We start from the raw sequence: 18366 nt of genomic DNA on the forward strand, positions 1-18366 counted from the left end.
GTTTGGAGATCTCAGAGCACCGGCACAAGCAAGGCCCAGGCACTAGAGCTGTCTGAGCTAAGTGGACACCACTGTATACATCCCTTAGCCCTGAGACACCTTCCCTGTCAGCTTTCCTTTTGCCAGCCTGGGACCCACTGGAATATCAAGCAGGTGGCTCTCAGTTATAGAGGATTGTGGCTACCTAGTCAGTAGCTGGAAGAGTGAAAAGACAGCAAAGCTATTTCAAAGCTAAAAAGGCAACCTACTATTTTTACAGTGTCTTACAGTTTATAAAGTTTTGGCATCGACCATCTCATCTATTTAGATTTGATTCTCAGAACGACTTATGGAATAGAGAATTGCCATTATCTCCATTCTAGAGGGGAGGACAGAAGCTCAGAAAAATTGATGCTGTTATTCCGGTATGTTACAGAAATTAGGAAAGCACAGAGAAAGGGCACTTCCCTGAGTGCAATAGGGAGAACCAATCAGAGGAGGCTTCCTGGAGGTGGCCCATGAGCTGAGCAGAAAAACACAAAATTATATTCTAAATAAGTAAAGAAGGGGAGAGTCCAAGTAGATGACTTTACAAAGGTTTGAAAACATGGTGAAAACTGCAGAGGCAAGACGAAGCAAGATAGAGCTGATGACAGTGGTGGTGACCAAGACAACAGCTAACACCTCTCTACACTTATTAAGTGGAGATACTGCTAGAACAGATACTGTTCTAAGTGGTTTATCTACATTAATTCTCACACCTATCTTGTTAGGTAGGTGCTTTTATTATCCCATTTTACATATAAGGAAACTAAGGCACAGAGGAGTTAAATAGCATAACTTAAGAAGTATGCCCAAGATCATACAAGACCTTGTGAGACAGATAACTTAAGTGATATGAGTTTTATCCTAAAAGCCAAGGGGTATCTTCCACTCTGTGCTTGAAAGGTTCTCAGCAGAGAGGAGATGGGCACAGATTTGTGATTTTGAAAGCCTTCTCTCATCCAAGGTAGACTGGGTGTTGGAGAGGGAACAACTGATTAGGTTCCTAGTTCAAAAACCTGGGCAGACAGTGAGGGTAGAGAGCAGAGGAGTATTCCCACAACGCCTGGTGCTTGGGTAAGAAATCTGCCCCCTACTCTCTCTGCTTTCTCTGCCGGCTCTAGGCAGAATCATTTACATCCACCTACCCACCTCAGGAATGGCTTGAAAATTAATGGGGTAGAGGCCTGGCTGGCTTTCATGTGTTAAACAACACCCTTGCACCACTGCTGGTGTTCTTTAAATGCTGAACATATAAAACGCGCTTTGACGGAAGAGCCAGGAATAATTATAGTTTGCTAATTACTGTTAATTTTTACCACAGCTTTGAAACCATGGACTTTCTCAATGATTCAAAAGAGAGATGGCAATCCCTTCATCCCACTGAAGTAGCCACACAGAGGCAGAGAAGCAGTTTTCCACAGGCTGCATCTTTTCATTATTTGCAGTGGTTCAGCTACTTGTATGGGACACAGAGAAAGAAAAACAATGATTTGCTCTTTTGGAATCAAACTGTACAAAGAATTCCTTATAGTCTTGCCTTTTTTTTTTTTAAAGAATTTGTTCTTTTCCATCTCTCTATACTGAGTACATGCATAAAAATTATGGGTTTGCATGTGTGAAGGAGCAAAAAAAAAGTGTTCAACAAAACTAATACACTGGCTTCCAAGACACCTGGGTTTTACCCATGGTAAGGCGAGTAACAGAATTGCTCCCTAATCTTTCTTCAGATTCTGCACCACTCGGTTTCCATAGCATTTATTTAAGATCTCAGAACAGCCAGGGAGAATCCCAAAGAAACCCAAAGGAATCTGAAGACATTGATGGCTGGGCGACTTTTAAGTTTCTAAGCCTCAACAGCATCACCTATAAAATGGGTCCTATAGAGAGTCCATACCTGTCAGAACACGACGTGAGGATGAGATAATGTTGGTGAGCTGTAAACGATATCAACGTGTGCTATTAGAATTGCGGAAAGAAGCGAACTTAAAGCAGGGACGGAGGCTGGGAAACGAAGAGAGAAAAACAAAGGGGGAGTGGACAAAAGCGTCACAGTCCCACGCCTTACTTCTCAATACAGTTTCTGAGAATTCCAGCCCCAGAGAGCAGCCGGGACGCCCAAGGTCCTCAGCTGGAGGACGCGCCATGGGCGGGTCCCTCTGCAGGTGGGGCCGGGCGGGCCGGGGGCGTGTCCCCACCGCCCACAGGTGAGTATCGGTTTTCCTTTCCGGGGCTTTCGGTCCGGAATAGACAGGGCAGACTCCGCTCCCCTGATCCTATCGCGGGTGGCGCAGGGCGGGCTGGGCCTTCCGTGGGACAGGGATGGGGACCGGGACAGGGGGCGGGATGTGTCAACCAAATACCAGCGGGTGAGTCGGCGGCCGAACCAGCCGGGCAGGTCCGGCGGAGTATAAAAGCAGGAGGGAGCGGCAGGCGGCAGACGCCAGGAGACCATCCTAGACGGCGGAGCCCGAGCCCAGCAGAGTCCTCCGGCCCTCGCCAGCCCGCGCCCGGTCCGCGCTCCTCCGGCCCACCATGGCCCGGGGCCCCGGCCTCGCGCTGCCGTCGCCGTCGCTGCTGCCGCTGCTCCTGCTGCTGGGGGCGGTGATGGGCCACGCGGCCGCGCAGAATAACTGCACATGCCCCACCAACAAGATGACCGTGTGCGACTGGAGCGGCCCGGGCGGCCGCTGCCTGTGCCGCGCGCTCGGCTCGGGCCTGGAGGTCGACTGCTCCACGCTGACGTCCAAGTGCCTCCTGCTCAAGGCCCGCATGAGCGCCCCCAAGAGCGGCCGCGCGCTGGTGCGGCCGAGCGAGTACGCGCTCTTGGACAACGACGGCCTGTACGACCCCGACTGTGACCACCAGGGCCGCTTCAAGGCGCGCCAGTGCAACCAGACGTCTGTGTGCTGGTGCGTGAACTCGGTGGGCGTGCGCCGCACCGACAAGGGCGACCTGAGCCTGCGCTGCGACGAGCTGGTGCGCACCTACCACATCCTCATCGACCTGCGCCACCGCCCGGCCACCCGCGCCTTCAACCACTCGGACCTGGACGCCGAGCTGCGGCGGCTCTTCCGGGAGCGCTACCGGCTGTCCCCCAGGTTCCTAGCGGCCGTGCACTACGAGCACCCCACCATCCAGATCGAGCTGCGGCAGAACGCGTCGCAGAAGGCCCCCGGCGATGTGGACATCGCCGACGCCGCCTACTACTTCGAGAGGGACGTCAAGGGCGAGTCGCTGTTCCCCGGCCAAGGCGGCCTCGACGTGCGCGTTCGCGGAGAGCCCCTGCTGGTGGAGCGAACGCTCATCTACTACCTGGACGAGAAGCCGCCCCAGTTCTCCATGAAGCGCCTCACCGGAGGCCTCATCGCCGTCATCGTGGTGGTGGTGGTGGCCCTCGTCGCCGGGGTGGCCGTCCTGGTGATCACCAACCGGAGGAGGTCGGGGAAGTACAAGAAGGTGGAGATCAAGGAACTGGGGGAGATGAGAAAGCAACCGAGCTTGTAGGTACCGGCGGCGCGGGGGTGGGCTGGGGTATCGGATTTCGGCGTGGTCCGGGTCCAAGTGAGTCACGCTTCTTGATTCTTGGCCCCAAGGAGACATTTCTCCTCCCATATTTCTGTCTCCCTCCACCGCCACCAAATGTAATAGATCCCGTTCTCAGGATCACCTCCCTTTCTGACTTCTGTCTTAAAGGAAGCATTTCTAAAATTCCCTTTTGGTCCAACCAAACACCTGACTCGAAGAGTTTAAGGGAACTTTGGCATAGGGTTATGTGTTAAGAATCAAGTGACTACATGACAATCCAGCATCGTTTGAAAGTGACACAATGATGCTGAAGGCTTAAATGCATTAGGATGGGAAACGGCGCTTTTACTGTCTTGGGTTTAAGTTATTTGATTAGCTCCACTTGAATGTGGCCTTCCTGATGAGTTCGCTAATTGGGCCCGTGTAGTAGCCTCATTTACCATCGTTTGTATTACCGACCACTTATGCTTGCCACCGGGAAAGAAGCCTATTCCAGCTGCCTGAACACATTTCAGATGTCTTTGAGGACAGACTCTGGCCCAGAAACTCAGCGTCTTTTCTTCAGCTTGCCCTTATTACAGCGGATATTAGTAATGTTTCTTTTGTAAAATGTTTGTACATACGTTGTCTTTGATAATACGGTTGTGATTTTTTTTTAAAAAAACACCAATTTAATAAAATGAAAAAGGCACAAACCAGAAGATGGAGTTTGGGAAAATTTGCTTCAGATTTAATATCACTTTGGGCTCCTCTGTCTAATTTCCGATGACTCATACTTTTTAGCAGGATCAGGCATTTCCTGTTGCCACTCTTGTGTGTCTTGAGATCCCTTAACTGGCAGGTGTAAACACACATCTTTCTAAATGAGAATATTTGGAAACCTCCCTCTACTGCAGGAGGGCGGGTCTGAGGGGAGAGGCTAGAACTAGCTGCTATTGTTGGGAAACCAGCCGCAGGTTATCTCTAAATAAGAAAATTCTACCTTTGTTTCTGGAGCTGCATCTCCTTTGAATCCCTTCCCTACTGGGAAGTACCTAGTGCCCTTCCCATTTAGCCCTTGGCAAATGACGTAATCCCAAAGTTTTGCAGCTCTGAGTTAAAACTTCCCCATCTAGTTGCAGCCGGTCTGTAGCTCTGTGCTCTGGCTGTGTGTGTATGGGGGGGGGGGGGTGCGCATGCGCACGCTTGCCTACACAGGCTGTTTTCCTAATATTTTACTAGTAATGTGCTTTCACATTCAATTATGTGAAGCAAGGTGTTAGAAGGTCACTGTGGGGTAACCTCCAGGTAAACAAGTTGCTGGAGTTGCTGGGAAATTGCTACAACAATGGGCATGGACACAGGAGTGAGTGGTTGGTATAGCCCACAGCAAACAGCTAGATCTAGGACTTCAGCTTCTTCCCCTGGAATCTGTCGTGATCCTCTTCCCACTTCTACTCTGTCGTCTCTGACTACCGCTCAAGACTGAAGCACCAGGAAGAACTGGGGCCAGAGAGCATCAGCCACTGCCTTGGTAGCTTGGGACTGTGGTTGGTGTGTGCTGGTGGAGTGATACTTTACGATCACCAGAGATCTCTGTGTGTAGGCACGCTGTGTGTAAGGAATGTCCATCAGACTCCAGAAGTCTTTTCAGGCTAAAATGAGGCTTAACCAGGGGAGAAGGCTGATGTGGGCTGGCTTCCCTGCAATGGGAAGGATGGCTGAAGTGCCTGAGGTTAGAAAGGGAACCTCAGCAGTGAGAGTGAGACCACTTTCAGGCACCCCGCATACTTCCCATTTCTGGTCCCTTCTCTCAATGAAGTGCCTCAGCTAGAGGGACCTTGGGAGTCACCTCTAACCTACCTCTCATCTTTATGGATGAAAGGGTGAGTGACTTCTCCAGAGTAATGTTTCTGTGGCACAGCTGAAACTAGAAAGTCTCTTGAATCCTAATCCAGTATTTTCCGTACATCACACTGTCATTGTTTCAAGAGTCACTTCAAAAAAACTCTCACTTGACTACCCAGAAAATAAACTGATTAAGGATTGAGTGGGTGGTTGAACAAAGGAAAAAGCCCTGAAAAAGCCCATTCCTCCATAAGAATGTGGCTTCTGGATAATCTCTGCATTCTGGATAAGGAGCCCTTGTCCTTTATTGCACTCAATAGTTCAAAAAGCACGTTCACTCTTACCATACTGAGGTATCGTCTTATTGGTAATGACCCAAGTGTTGACCAGCGTGAGTTCAAATCGTGCTCTACTGTGGGTCTAAGTCACCTCACTCCCCCCAGTTTCCTCATCTGCTGACGTTTCTCTCAATGGCAAAACTTAGATGAGGCAATTGATACAAATGCCTAGAATGATCTTAAATTTTCTTCTTTCCTGGGGATTACATCCATTTCACACGTCAGAAAACAGAGGTCCAAATAGGCTAACTCATGATCACACATCCTGCATGTGGCAAAGCCAGAGTTGAGAGCCTTTGTTTTTGGCTTCCTAGGCCAGGTGGTTGCCCCATGCACCAAGCAGGTTGAGACACCTTTCTTACTTCTTCCAAGGAAGAGCCCGTCATACTCTGTTCTGTAACTCAGTTCGCCTCTGCCGATCACAGCACTATCCAGGACCGGCTATCTCCAGGGGTTTAGCCTCCATCTCCAGATCCCCTCCTCCACCCTGCCCCAAACTTAACATTTGCTGTTTTGAGCGCAGGCCTGAGGCTGCCCTTGGAAGGAATGTGAGGAGCAGATGTGACTCACCCAGCGAGTCACAGCTTGTCTTCTGAGCCCTGTGGGAGGCTGATCTGATTTCCTTGTTTTGGTCCCCAGGGCTTTCTCCACTCTTGTTATTTCCTTAATTGAAGCAATTCTTTGAATCACGTAATTTCTCCCTGCGAACATAGCTTTGGCTTCACTATTTTTTCAAATAGGATCACAGGATGTCAAAGCTGGAAAGAAGATCATTTAGTCGAAGACTCCATTTTACAGATGAAGAAACTGTGGCCCAGAGAGGAGAATGGATTTACCTGTCTGGCAGATAGTAGGAGAGCGACCCTACTCTACAGTCACCTCCAGTACCCTGACCACTGTCTTGTCTAGTGTCTGTTCCCTTGTCTTCCTGGTTGTTTATTTTCACTCAGTCATTTCTGTTCTTAAATTGTGTGGCTGTTCCTTAGCTTTTTAATATCACTTAAATCACTTTGGTTAAGTGTAAAATGTGTGGGCTTTGAAGTTACCTGGCACTTCAGACCCCTATTTTCTTATTTGTAAAATAGAGTCTTAATATGCTTGGTTTTAAAGATTAGACATAAGATATGAAAAGACTGAGTATGTATTTAATAAATTATCACTCTTGTTAGAATGACATAGCGAGGTCTCCAACACCCAGGGGAAACAGGCTGAACTCTTTCCAATGCCATGCAAACAGCACTTCCTTAAGGGGACATCTCTGTTCCTCCGTGTCTGCTATTAGAGGAATGAGAGCAACCTTTGAAGCTGCCTGTTTATAAAGGTGACCTCACACTGTATTTCTCTCCATTCATTGTCCCATCCCTTTCTGGCCACAGCTGGGAGAAGTTCCCACTTGTGAGGACTCACAGAATTAGGCTGAGTCTAACCACATAATCCAGGATAAGATTATCCTCTCTCAAGTTCTCTAAACTTAATCATATCTACAAAATCCCTTTTGCCATGTAATATAACATATTCACGAATTCTGGGGATTAAGTTCTGGGCACCTTGACAGGGGAGGGCATTATTCTGTCCACCCACAGAGAATGGCCCCCCCAAATCCATGCTCCTAACTGTGATACTGTACTGCCTCTAAAATTGCAGGCCAGAGGGCATTTTTTATTTAGTCACTAAAGAGCTCTTTCCCCCATCACTCTCTCCTCGATCCCTTTTTGAACAACGCCTTTCCAAATAGGAAAATGGACTCTTAGGAGAATTATTTCTGTATCTCACACAGGGTCATGCAGGGTGCCTGGCACCCAGAAGCACTCAGGAAATGTGTGTTGAACTGAACTGATACCAATGGCTGCCATTTACTGAACACATATGATGCACCAAACACTGTCCTACAAGCTTCACCCTGACTGTCTCATCGATTTCACAACTACCCCATGAACACAGATTGTGTTCTTCTGCTGTTCCCATTTTACCTGATGAGGAAACCAAGGCATTAATAAATGACTTGCCAGAAATCGCACAGCTGGTAAGGAAGACAGCTTGAATTTAAATCCAGGCTACCCTCCTCAGTCTGTGCTTTTATCACTATACAATGTTGCTGGGTGAAGAACCGTGTTCCATGCCAAATGGTGATGATGCAAGTTGGGAGGCTTATTCTCAGGGACCTTGGTGGAACCCCTCAAAGGACCACTTGGGAACTTGACAGATCTCTTCTCCAATCAGTAGTGAATCCTGGTGGACGTCTTCCAGTTGTAATTTCCCTCCTGGAACCATTCTCTGTCATTGCTAAATACCATCAGAGGTTTCGTTGTTGCTTTTTATGATGAGCTCTAGGAAGGAGTTGATGGGAGGGTGGGGATGAGTAGGGAACTTAGGTTCATTCACTGTTCAGGAATTGCACTGAACACGGGAGAGCTGTGTCTCCTGACTTCACAGCAAGCCGTGTAGCCTCAGTTTCAGCAGAAATTCTCAGGTCCATGCTGTACAAGGAGGCCAGACCCAGAAGGGTAAGAAGGGAAAGAAAAATGTCCCAGAGTGACAATCCGAACACATTAACCAGTGGTGTGACAGCAGACCGCTCAGCCTACCAATACATCGCATCATGTCTCCTTGGAAGGGCAGGGACAAGAGTCCCTTGACCAGATCAGTTTAACCCTTTAGAAGCCTTATGTTCTCCATAATGGATGTGGCTCAGCCTCTTTGGTGGTCCCACTACTCTCAAGTCCCCTGTTAGCTGGTGCTGTTGGAGGAAATGTCCTTGCACCCAAATATTTTGATGGGAGGCACATTATCACATGCTATCAAAACACAGCTTGAGACAGAAGGTATCGATTCAATTACATCAGCAGATGAAGCTTTATGTCTTGACTGGCTCTTTTTTGCTGTGTGACCTTGACTCTGGTAGTTTACCTCCCTGGGCCTCACATTTACATTGTAAAATGGATCTAATAGTATCCACTCACTCTGGTTCATAGCATTCTTGTCTTCTAATCTCATCTCAATGGGACCAAGGTAAGTATGACCAAGAGGCTGGTTTGATCAGTACTGGCTACAGTTGAAGTGAGTAACTGTGGGTGGTTACCCTGAAACTGGCCCAAATGGGACAACCTGTGTCCTTAGGGATGCTGAGGGTTTATCATTCACTCACTCCTTCAAATACTTTTTGTCTTATTTTATGCCAGATATTGTACTAGTTTGGGGAATATATGATTTGTAGAATAGACATGGTTTCTCTAGGGGGGGCGGTGTGTGTGTGTGTCTGTCTGTCTGTCTATTTTCTTGCCTATCTGGCATCCCAACAGCCTTCTCAATGAGTAAACACACCTATGATAGGAGTCTTGGCGAGAGGTTGGCTGGTCCTGCTCCTGGCTGATGGAACATGGTCATGTAACCTGGTTCAGCCAATTGAACTCTCCTGCTTGGGATGCTGATCTAGAGGACATGAAGCCATACATCAGGACAATTGATAAATTAGTCACAGCAGTGTCAGCTTCGCCAACAGCACAACTGCTCCATGGGTGTCAACTGTCCAGTGGCACCAACACCAGTGGGCCATCCTGATCAGACTGTCCCATCACTCAGCCTGGGCCACGTTCCTTCAGCACAGCCAACATAACTTCCTGATCATTTCCTGAGTCTGGTTCTCCAGCCTTCACACTGATTCTGTGAATTTACCCCAGATCCTCCAACAAATTCCTCATATGCTTAAGTTTAGCTGGAATCAGTTTCTGTTGCTTATAACCAGGGATCTGACTGGTAGAATCCCCGTCTTTGTGGCAGTGAAAGGCCAGAAGCAGAGACAGTCATTAAGTACATAATCATAAAAGTAAGGGCACAATTGAAAAATGAGGAAAGTGTTCTGAGGACAAGGAGCGTATGTGGAAGTTCTGACCTAGGCATTGGGGGGAGTTAATTTTTTAAGCAATTGATGCTTGATCTGAGATTCAAGGTATGAGTAGATGTTATTTATGCAGGAAGAGAAGCATTTTAGTAGAAGAGAACAGCATATGCAAGGATCCTGAAGCACAGAGAGTGGTTTATCTGAGGATCTGGCATTAGGCCAGCATGGCTGGAATATGACAGCAAGGAGAAGGGGGTGTTTCGTGCGGCTGGAGAATTGGGCTGAGGACAGACTATGGAAGGCCTTTCAAGCTAATATTCTGACCTTTGTGTGAACTATCAAAGGGCATGCCCTCTGTGCAGACACACAGAAAAAAGGCATCCTATCTAGTTGGAGTTAACTATATAGTGCAGGGCTTGGCAAATGGGCTGGTGGGTACCTTTGTGTGAAAAAAAAAGGGCTCCCTTCTACCTGCTGACACAACTTTGCCCTGACACCATTCAAGAGTATAGTAAAATCATTAGTGTCTTCTTTTTTCTTTCTTTTTGTTTAGATTCCACCTTTGAGTGATATCATATGGTATTTTTCTTTCTCTTTCTGGCTTACTTCACTTAGAAACATTATGTTGTACACCAGAAACTGACACATTGTAACTGACCATACTTCAATTTTTTTAAAAAAAAAGTATAGTAAAATCATCAAACATGTATATATGGACTTTTACACAAAGGGTGACAAAATCTAATTGTGTTTTTAAAAGATCACTCTGGCTGGAGTAGGGAGAATAGACTGAAAAAAAGCAAGGAAACGGAAGACCAGATGGAGAATCTCAGGTGAGAGATAAAGGTAGTTAGACTGAGAGCAGGTGTAGAGGGTAGTGACGGTGATGGAGAGGAGTGTATACGAGAGACACCTAGGTTATCAAATCAACAGGACTTGGGGCCGTTTTCTCTGTGGGGGTGGTGAGGAAGAGGGAGGTGCCAAGAATGGGTCCCCTGGTTTCTGGCTTTTATGGCTGGTTGGTGGTACCAGTACCTGTGACAGAGAACACAGGAATGAGAACGTGTTTGGTGGGAGTGAAATGATGAGTATGCTTTGGGACATGCTGAGTCCAGCCAGGAGTTGGACATAGATGTCTGGGGTATTGCGGGCTGGAGATGGGAATTTTGGAGGCACCAGTATTTGGTAGGATTTAAAAGCCATTAACAGGGATGTACATGCCTCGGAAAGATAAGTGCCTATAAAGGCGAGAGAACTAGCTCCAGGCCTCAAAGACTCCAGCACTTCAGGGCAAGAGAGAGGAGGACGAGCTGCCAAAGCAACCAAGAAGGGTCAAAACCAGGGATGGAGCCAAAAGGACAAGCCCACTCTGGCACCAGAAGACGAGGCCGAGTCACAATTCGTGGGGAACAGGCTAGGGAGGGGAGCGTTGTGGGGAACAAAGGCCCAGATAAAGAGAGACCTGAGTGTCTGCCACTTATGGTTACTGTCCACTGGCCCCCTGCTCTTTGGGGACCACCATCGGGGGAAAAGGAGAGAGTGGGAGTAGACGGCTCAAGAGACTAGTCTGTGAGAGTGTTGAGGGAACGTGGGGGGCCGAGATTGTCTGGGTGCAGTTTCCGGCAAAGCTACTGGTCAGCATGTGACCTTGGATCAAGTTATTCACCCTCCTCATGCCTCAGTTTCCTCACTTGTAAAAAGGAAACTCTAATATGCCCATCTCGTCATAGGGTTGGTTAGAGAAGTAACTATGTGAGTTCTTCTTAGGCTAGTGCCTGGCACACAGGGAGCCCTCGTAAATGTTAGCTCTTGTTAATTGGTATCTTCAACCTGAATACACGGTGTCCAGTGTAAGCTCCAAAGAGGGACGACTGTTTCTCTTTAGTCACCTCCACACAGTGCATGGACCATAGCAGGTGCTCAGTAATTAATGCTGATTAAATGGTTGGACAGATGAGGTGGGTGCAGATATCTCCCCAAAGGGCTAGCTCTGGCCTGGGGGTTTAAACAGGGCCAAATATATCCCTTTGACATCTGGGCTTAACTACCCAAGGAGGTCAAGTTCACCACTCAGAATAATATTCAGAAGCAAAAGAAAGAAAAAGAAAGCTACCTAGAACTCCATGAAGGGGTTTTTTTTTTAAAGCAAAGCAATGTGGAACACATTTAAATAATTTATGAGTGGAACTAATACAAAACAATAAGCAAGGAAAACAGGCAGCACAATATAATATGCAAAAAGTTAATAGCTTTACTATATAGAGAACTGAGACAAATGGATTAGAAAAACAATTATCTAATCACAGCTTCAGCTAGGTACCTTTGTGCAAATTAGAAAGGGTACCCCCCTCTGAGCAGATAAATTAGAAAAAGGCACCCCATCTAGTTGGACCCAGCCTTGTGATGCAGGCTTGCCAAGTACACGGGTAGATGGGTACCTTTATAAGGAGAAAAGTGTGCCCCTCCTCAGCTGAAGGTGCACAGGGAAATGATTGGAGTCAGACTTGATTGTGGCCACCTCACCCCCTTGGCCTTGGTGTAGCATTTACACAGAATGACCTTATGAGATGGCTAGTCTTCAGTAGAAAACAGACAACAGTCATGAATAGACAATTTTGGAAAAGGAACTAGAAATGATAATAAACATCTTTTAAAAATATATCTAACATCACCAGTAATCAAATGTGTTCGAAGCAAAAAGGGATAAAACATTTCCTCTGTGAAAGTAGTAAAACTGGTATGACTCGGTGCTGGTGACGGAAGTGCTAACTGGTACACCTTTCTGGGAAACGAGTTGGCAGTATGCACCGAGATCCTTAGAAGTGTTCCTTTTCTTTGACTTCCCAATTCCATGCCAAGGAATTTATTTTAAGGAAATGAACTGTGATGCAAACAGAGGTTCACAGACAAGACACAGTCCCTGCAGCAATTTTAGAACAGCAGAAAGGTGAAAACAGCCTAAATATCCAACAAGAAGGGGGTGATTCTACATGTCCGCAACTCCCTGAGACCCAGGGCATTTCAGGATCCAGAATTTTCAGATTTTAGAAGAACGATTTGGTGCCGATCTTATTCCGCACTGTCAGTAGGGTCTGTAGCAACATCATGAACACGTCCAGACTTCTGTCATGAGACTTACTAATAGCCACACTAATTGGTATAAATAAACCATAAATAGCTGTAGGCCCCTTCAGGTCAGCTTTTCCATCCCATGAGTTGGCACCAGACTCTCAAAACAGTTTTCAGTGTTCGGAGCAGTTTGAATTTGTGGAGAGGGGGTTGTGGATCTGTATAAATTATGGTATAATCTTTGAAGACTTTCTGATACAGGAAAATGCTCACAATATCCTGTTAAGTGAAGGTGGAGTGAGGGGAACAAAATGACATAATGATCCCACTCTGTTTTAAAAGAGAAAACTGGGAATACATTTGTCAATTTAAGTGCAAAATTTACAGGTTTAAATCCACACTGGCCATAACTGCTTTTGTTTTCTTCTTCTTTTTTTCCCCCTTCTTTCTGTTTTTGATCTTCAAATGGAATGGTATCATTTTTATCAGTGTAGAAATCGGTCATTACCCGACTCAGTCTTCTTTGGACATTCTGCTGAGGGAGAAAGAAGGGAACCCCCTCCATGGCCACCTCTTATTTGGTGAAGCAAAGGATAAGACTTTGGATATAGAAAGGGAAGCCCCTTGCTTGGGGGATTAAATTGCTTTGCATAAAGGACTCAGGGGAAATTTTTTGGAGTTGGGTGGAAGCTGGAGTATGAGGTGGGGCAAATACAGGATTACTCGGCGGGGTGGGGTGGGGGTGGGGTGGGGGTGGGGAGAACCCTGGATTAGTTTCCTGGGGCCACCGTAACTACACACAACAAATATAGTGGCTTAAAATAACAGAAAATAATTTCTCACAGGTCTAGAGACTAGAAGTCTAAAATCAAGGTGTCAGCACGGCCATGAGCTCTCTGAAGGCCCTTGGGAAGCTTCCTTCCTGTATCCTCATCCTCCAGCTTCTGGTGCTTGCAGGCATTCCTTGGCATTTCTTGGCCTGCGGCAGCACAATTCCAATCTCTGCCTCTTTCAATGGCTGACCTCCCTCTGTGTGTGCCGGTATCCAAATTCCCCTCTTCTTATAAGACACCAGTCATTGGATTAGGACCACTTTCATATAGTATGACCTCATCTTAACTTGATTACATCTGTGAAGACTTTATTTCTAAATAAAGTCACATTTACAGGATCCAGGTGGGCATGAATTTTGAGGGGACTACTACACAGCTCCATCCAGACCCCTAGTGAGGGATTTGACTAAGAAAAGAAAACTCTAATATTTCATTTCTTTTAAAGTCTGGGCCTGCTGAATGAATGAATGAAGAATATAGAACTGTGATGTAAATTTTCTCTTTGTCTTTAGCCCTAAATTTTCAGCATAAGTCAGCTTTGCAAGTGTGGAAGTCAGGGAAAAGGTATCTCTTTGTTTCTGTGGAATAAAAAGGGGACACCTATGAGAAGTGAAATCAGGAATCTTATAGGAGGAACGCTGAGGAGGTAAGGCCAGGAGTGTCCCTGGTGGCAAGAGCCAGGATCTGACCTGACATCTGGTTACTGATACACAGAAATAAGATGCAAAGATTCACTGATGGGGGTCCGGGGCTTTCTATTTTCTCCAACTATACTTTTATGTATTTTCCAAATTTTCTATGACAATTAGAATTTGCTTCAATAATCAAAAAAACCCCAAAGTTATTTAAAACAAGGAGAGTTCAAGGTGATGCATTATTTAGACTTAAATCCAGATCTTCAGAAAATGCTTGAAGAACTGGCAAACTGAGTTCTTTCTTTCTTTAGTCTAATCAGACTGCTAAATACCAGAAAAGCAATAATCTTCATCCTCCGTGAGTATAATTATCCTCTTCAAATTATTCCCTTTGATCAGCCTGGGAGTTTTCAAAAATTATTATTATAACTTTATTAAGAAATCCCTAAGTAAAAGCAATTACTAGCTTCTATACTAAAAATCAATCAGGACATATTACAATGTCTAGTAGCCACACACACACACACACACTTACACACAGTAGCCATGACTTACACTTGGTCATAGACTATTTCACCATATTTTTGAAAAACAAATGTAAAGTCAAAGCTGTGAAGGAGTAGACATTAGTCACCTACAAATTTTAATCACTATGCTAGGAACTTGAACATAGCAATAAACAGAAATTTTTTTTTGTCCTCAAAGATCTTATATTTCATTGCAGTGGTGGTGCTGGGATGGGAATAAATTAAGCAGCTAATTACCGTCATGTGGGATAAGTGCTACGATAAGGGTATCAGGGCTATGAGACCATCCATCAGGTAGAACTGATGGAATCTGGGGTGGAGGTAGGCATCAGTTTAGGGAAAGTCTATTTGAGAAAGTTATGTCTGAACTGAGACCTGAGGATAAACAGGACCCTGTCAGGTACAAGAAGAGGAAGTGGAAATGGATCGATCCAGGAGGAAGCAGATGTGCAATACTCGATTGTATTAGTACGAACTATTTCAGTTGCCAGTGTTAGCAACTCAACTCAAACTAGTTAAGCAAAAGAAATTCTTTGACTCATGTAACTGAGAAGTGAAGGGGAAGTGTTAGCTTCAGGCATGGCTGGATCCAAGGGCTCAAATAATGTCAAGTTTCCATGTCTCTGTTTATGTATTTATCCTGCTCATGGCTTGGCTTCAATTTTTAGAACAATTTCCTCCTCATCCTGGGTAAGATGGCCCATAGCAGCTCCAGTCTCATATTCTACTAATTTAACATCCACACAGAAGAATTTTTTTCTCCTTCCTATTTCCACTGGAAATAGTCTTTGTAGATGTTAACTAAGCTAAGGATCTTGAGAGGAGATCATCCTGACTTAGGGTGGGCCCTAAATCCAATGACTGGTGTCCTTATAAGAAGAGAGGACAGAGAAACTGAGAAGATGGAGACATGAAGACAGAGGCAGAGGCTGGAGTTATGCATCTACAAGCCAAGGGGCTCCCTCCTATGGGAGTGTGTTAATGGTTTCATCCTGAGATTTGAAGTCAGGAGCCAACTTGGGGCTCAGGGCCACCACTTACAATCTTGTAGTAGGAAAGACACAAGCACACAGTGCTGCTGGTGCACAGGAAAGTGGGGCAACTCACCAGACCTGAAAATGCATTCAGGACTTGCCCAAGTGGGTGATTTCTGCCCTGCGTTTTGAAGAATAAATTAGCCAGGTGACAGTAGAAAAGGCATTTGTAGCAGGTACCAGTGGTGCCCACTCATATATCTCCCTTGTTGGTGCCTAACCTGTATTTCTGCACATGCTGGTTCTACTTACAACAACCAGCATCTGAATCTCTTTGTTTGAGGCTTCTGGACTCCCAGGAACACATGCAAGAGGCTAGAAGTGCTGAGAATTATTAATCACCTCCAGGACAGCTCCCAACAAAGTACTAGCTGGAGTTGGTAGATAAATAGCCAAGCAACTTCATCCTTCAGTTGGGAAAACTCTTGAGTGTTACATAGTCTCTCTATACTCATCAGGGAGACTTCACTCCATTTGACCCCATCTGTAACTAGTTTGTTAATGTGTCATTTATTGGCTTCCTTCCCTTCCCTTTCTCACTTCTCTGCTCCTCAACTGGTGTATCCTGGGATCACCACCCAGATAAATTACTTGCATTTGATTCCTTGTCTCAGGATATCCTTCAGAGGGAATCGCAGTTTAGACAATATACCACAAAGAAAGAATAGCATGTGTAAGAACATGGGAACCTAAGCATGGACATGTCACAACAAATTTAAGGCATTTTCCAAATTATTTGAGAATCTACTGCCTGGTCTCTTGAGCTAATGGGTAAAGAATTATCTCGGGCTTAGAAATAAATGGGTATCACGTTGTAATGACCCCTATTTTATTTTGGGAATTGTTGGAGTCCAGAAGAATAGCTAGAGATTGTTAATTTTCCCTGGAGCCCTCAGACCTACAGAGTGCCTGGCACATATGTGCACTCTATAAGCATTTTTTGAATTAATGAACTTGTTTTTTGTGTTGAAATTAGGATATTACAGAATTTCAGTGATGATTTGCAGTAAGCAAGACACGGAAGCAAACTAAATGTCCATAGATAGGTGATTGGATAAAGAAGTTATGGTGTACACACACACACACACACACACACACACACAAACACACAGGAATATTACTCAACCATAAAAAAGAAGAAAATAATGCCATATACAGCAATATGGATGGAACTGGAGATCATCATTCTAAGTGAAGTAAGCCAGAAAGAGAAAGAAAAATACCATATGATATCATTTATATGTGAAATCTAAAAATATGACACAACTGAACTTACTTACAAAACAGATACAGACTCATAGACATAGAAAACAAACTTATGGTTACCAGGGAGGGATAAATTGGGAGTTCAAGATATACAAAATAGACAAACAACAAGATTCTACCATATAGCACAAGGAACTATATTCAATATCTTATAATAACCTATAATAAAAAATATGAAAAGGAATATATATGTAGAGCTGAAACACTATGCTGTACACCAGAAATTAACACAACATTGTAAACCAACTTATACTTCAATAAAAGAAAAAAAAACCCAAAAAATCCCACAAAATTCCAGTGTTAATTATACAATGCATATTCAATAAATGTTTCTTGAATAGAACTGGAAGATACTGTGGAAAGCAAAAGAAAAGCCTTTCTTTGAACAGGCATTGTGCCACGTGGTGGGTAGTGATTTTGAGAAGGGAGATTTTGCAGGCTAGTGTGTGCTCTGGAATTCTGGGGACTTTGATTTTAGTTAGGGTTCAAGGTTGTAAGCCATTTGTAAGAGCAAAACAATAGAAATCATTTCAATGTCCATAACAGGGGAATAATAAATTAAATGATGCAATACCATTTCCATAGAACACCATGTAGTGATTAAAATAGATTAAATTGACCACTATACATTGATACAGAAATTTCTCCAAGACTTGTTGTTCAAGTACTAAACTGGAAGTCACAGAAAACACATGTAAGTTAATGTCATTATGTCAAAAAAAACCCCACCAAAATACACTCCACATCTTTGGTTGTTTGTGAGGAAAACTCAGCAACAGCTTGGGTGGGATGATGAGATGATTCTTAAGTCCCTTTCAGCTCTGAGATTCTATAATTCTATGATGACAAATCAAAGTTTATAATTCCTTTAAAATATATACTGCTTTGACCCATAAAAGAAAACTGTAAAACTTTATGGAGGGACATAAAAAAAGACTGGGATAAATGGAGACACATGTCAGTTTCCTGAATTGATAGAGTCAGTATTGCAAAGATACACATTTCCTCAAAATTAATCAAAGTTTAAAAACAATAGCAATAACAAAATCAAAATCCCAATGCATTTTTGGTGGGGAGGACTTGAAAAAAGTTCTAAAGTTCATCTTAAAGGTCAAATGTGTAAGGAGAGTCAGAAAATATTTGAAAATAAAATCTATGTTGTAAACTTAGAATATATAATCAGAATCATATACCAGTGCCAGAACAGACAAATGAACAAAAGAAAGTCCAAAAACAGATGTGGGTATCTAGGAGAATTTAGTGTATAACAAAAGTGACTGAGACAGGAAAGGATGGGCTATTCAATAAATTGTTGGACCAGCAGTTACCCTGGTGATCCCTACCATGGGAAGGGCATATGCATGTGTCTTTTATAAAAGCTCCATTGGCCTAATTATTCAGAAAATAAGTTATATTTTTCTGTCTTACTTTCCGCTGAAATAAATTCTTA

At 44.6% G+C, this 18366-nt stretch overlaps 1 protein-coding gene across 1 annotated transcript; it reads left to right on the top strand.

Moving 5' to 3' along the window:
* Window positions 1-2302: 2302 nt before the first annotated feature.
* Window positions 2303-4250, top strand: TACSTD2 (tumor associated calcium signal transducer 2). The gene has a single exon (XM_006200585.4). The coding sequence runs from the start codon at window positions 2557-2559 to the stop codon at window positions 3526-3528; it is 972 nt and encodes a 323-aa protein (XP_006200647.3). The 5' UTR covers window positions 2303-2556; the 3' UTR covers window positions 3529-4250.
* The last annotated feature ends 14116 nt before the right edge of the window (window positions 4251-18366 follow it).

Source organism: Vicugna pacos, chromosome 13, assembly GCF_048564905.1.
Source record: "Vicugna pacos chromosome 13, VicPac4, whole genome shotgun sequence".
In the NCBI taxonomy this organism is placed as follows: domain Eukaryota; kingdom Metazoa; phylum Chordata; class Mammalia; order Artiodactyla; family Camelidae; genus Vicugna; species Vicugna pacos.

Coding starts and splice junctions, on each gene's coding strand:
- TACSTD2 (XM_006200585.4), top strand. CDS start 2,557: ATGGCCCGGGGCCCCGGCCTCGCGCTGCCGTCGCCGTCGCTGCTGCCG.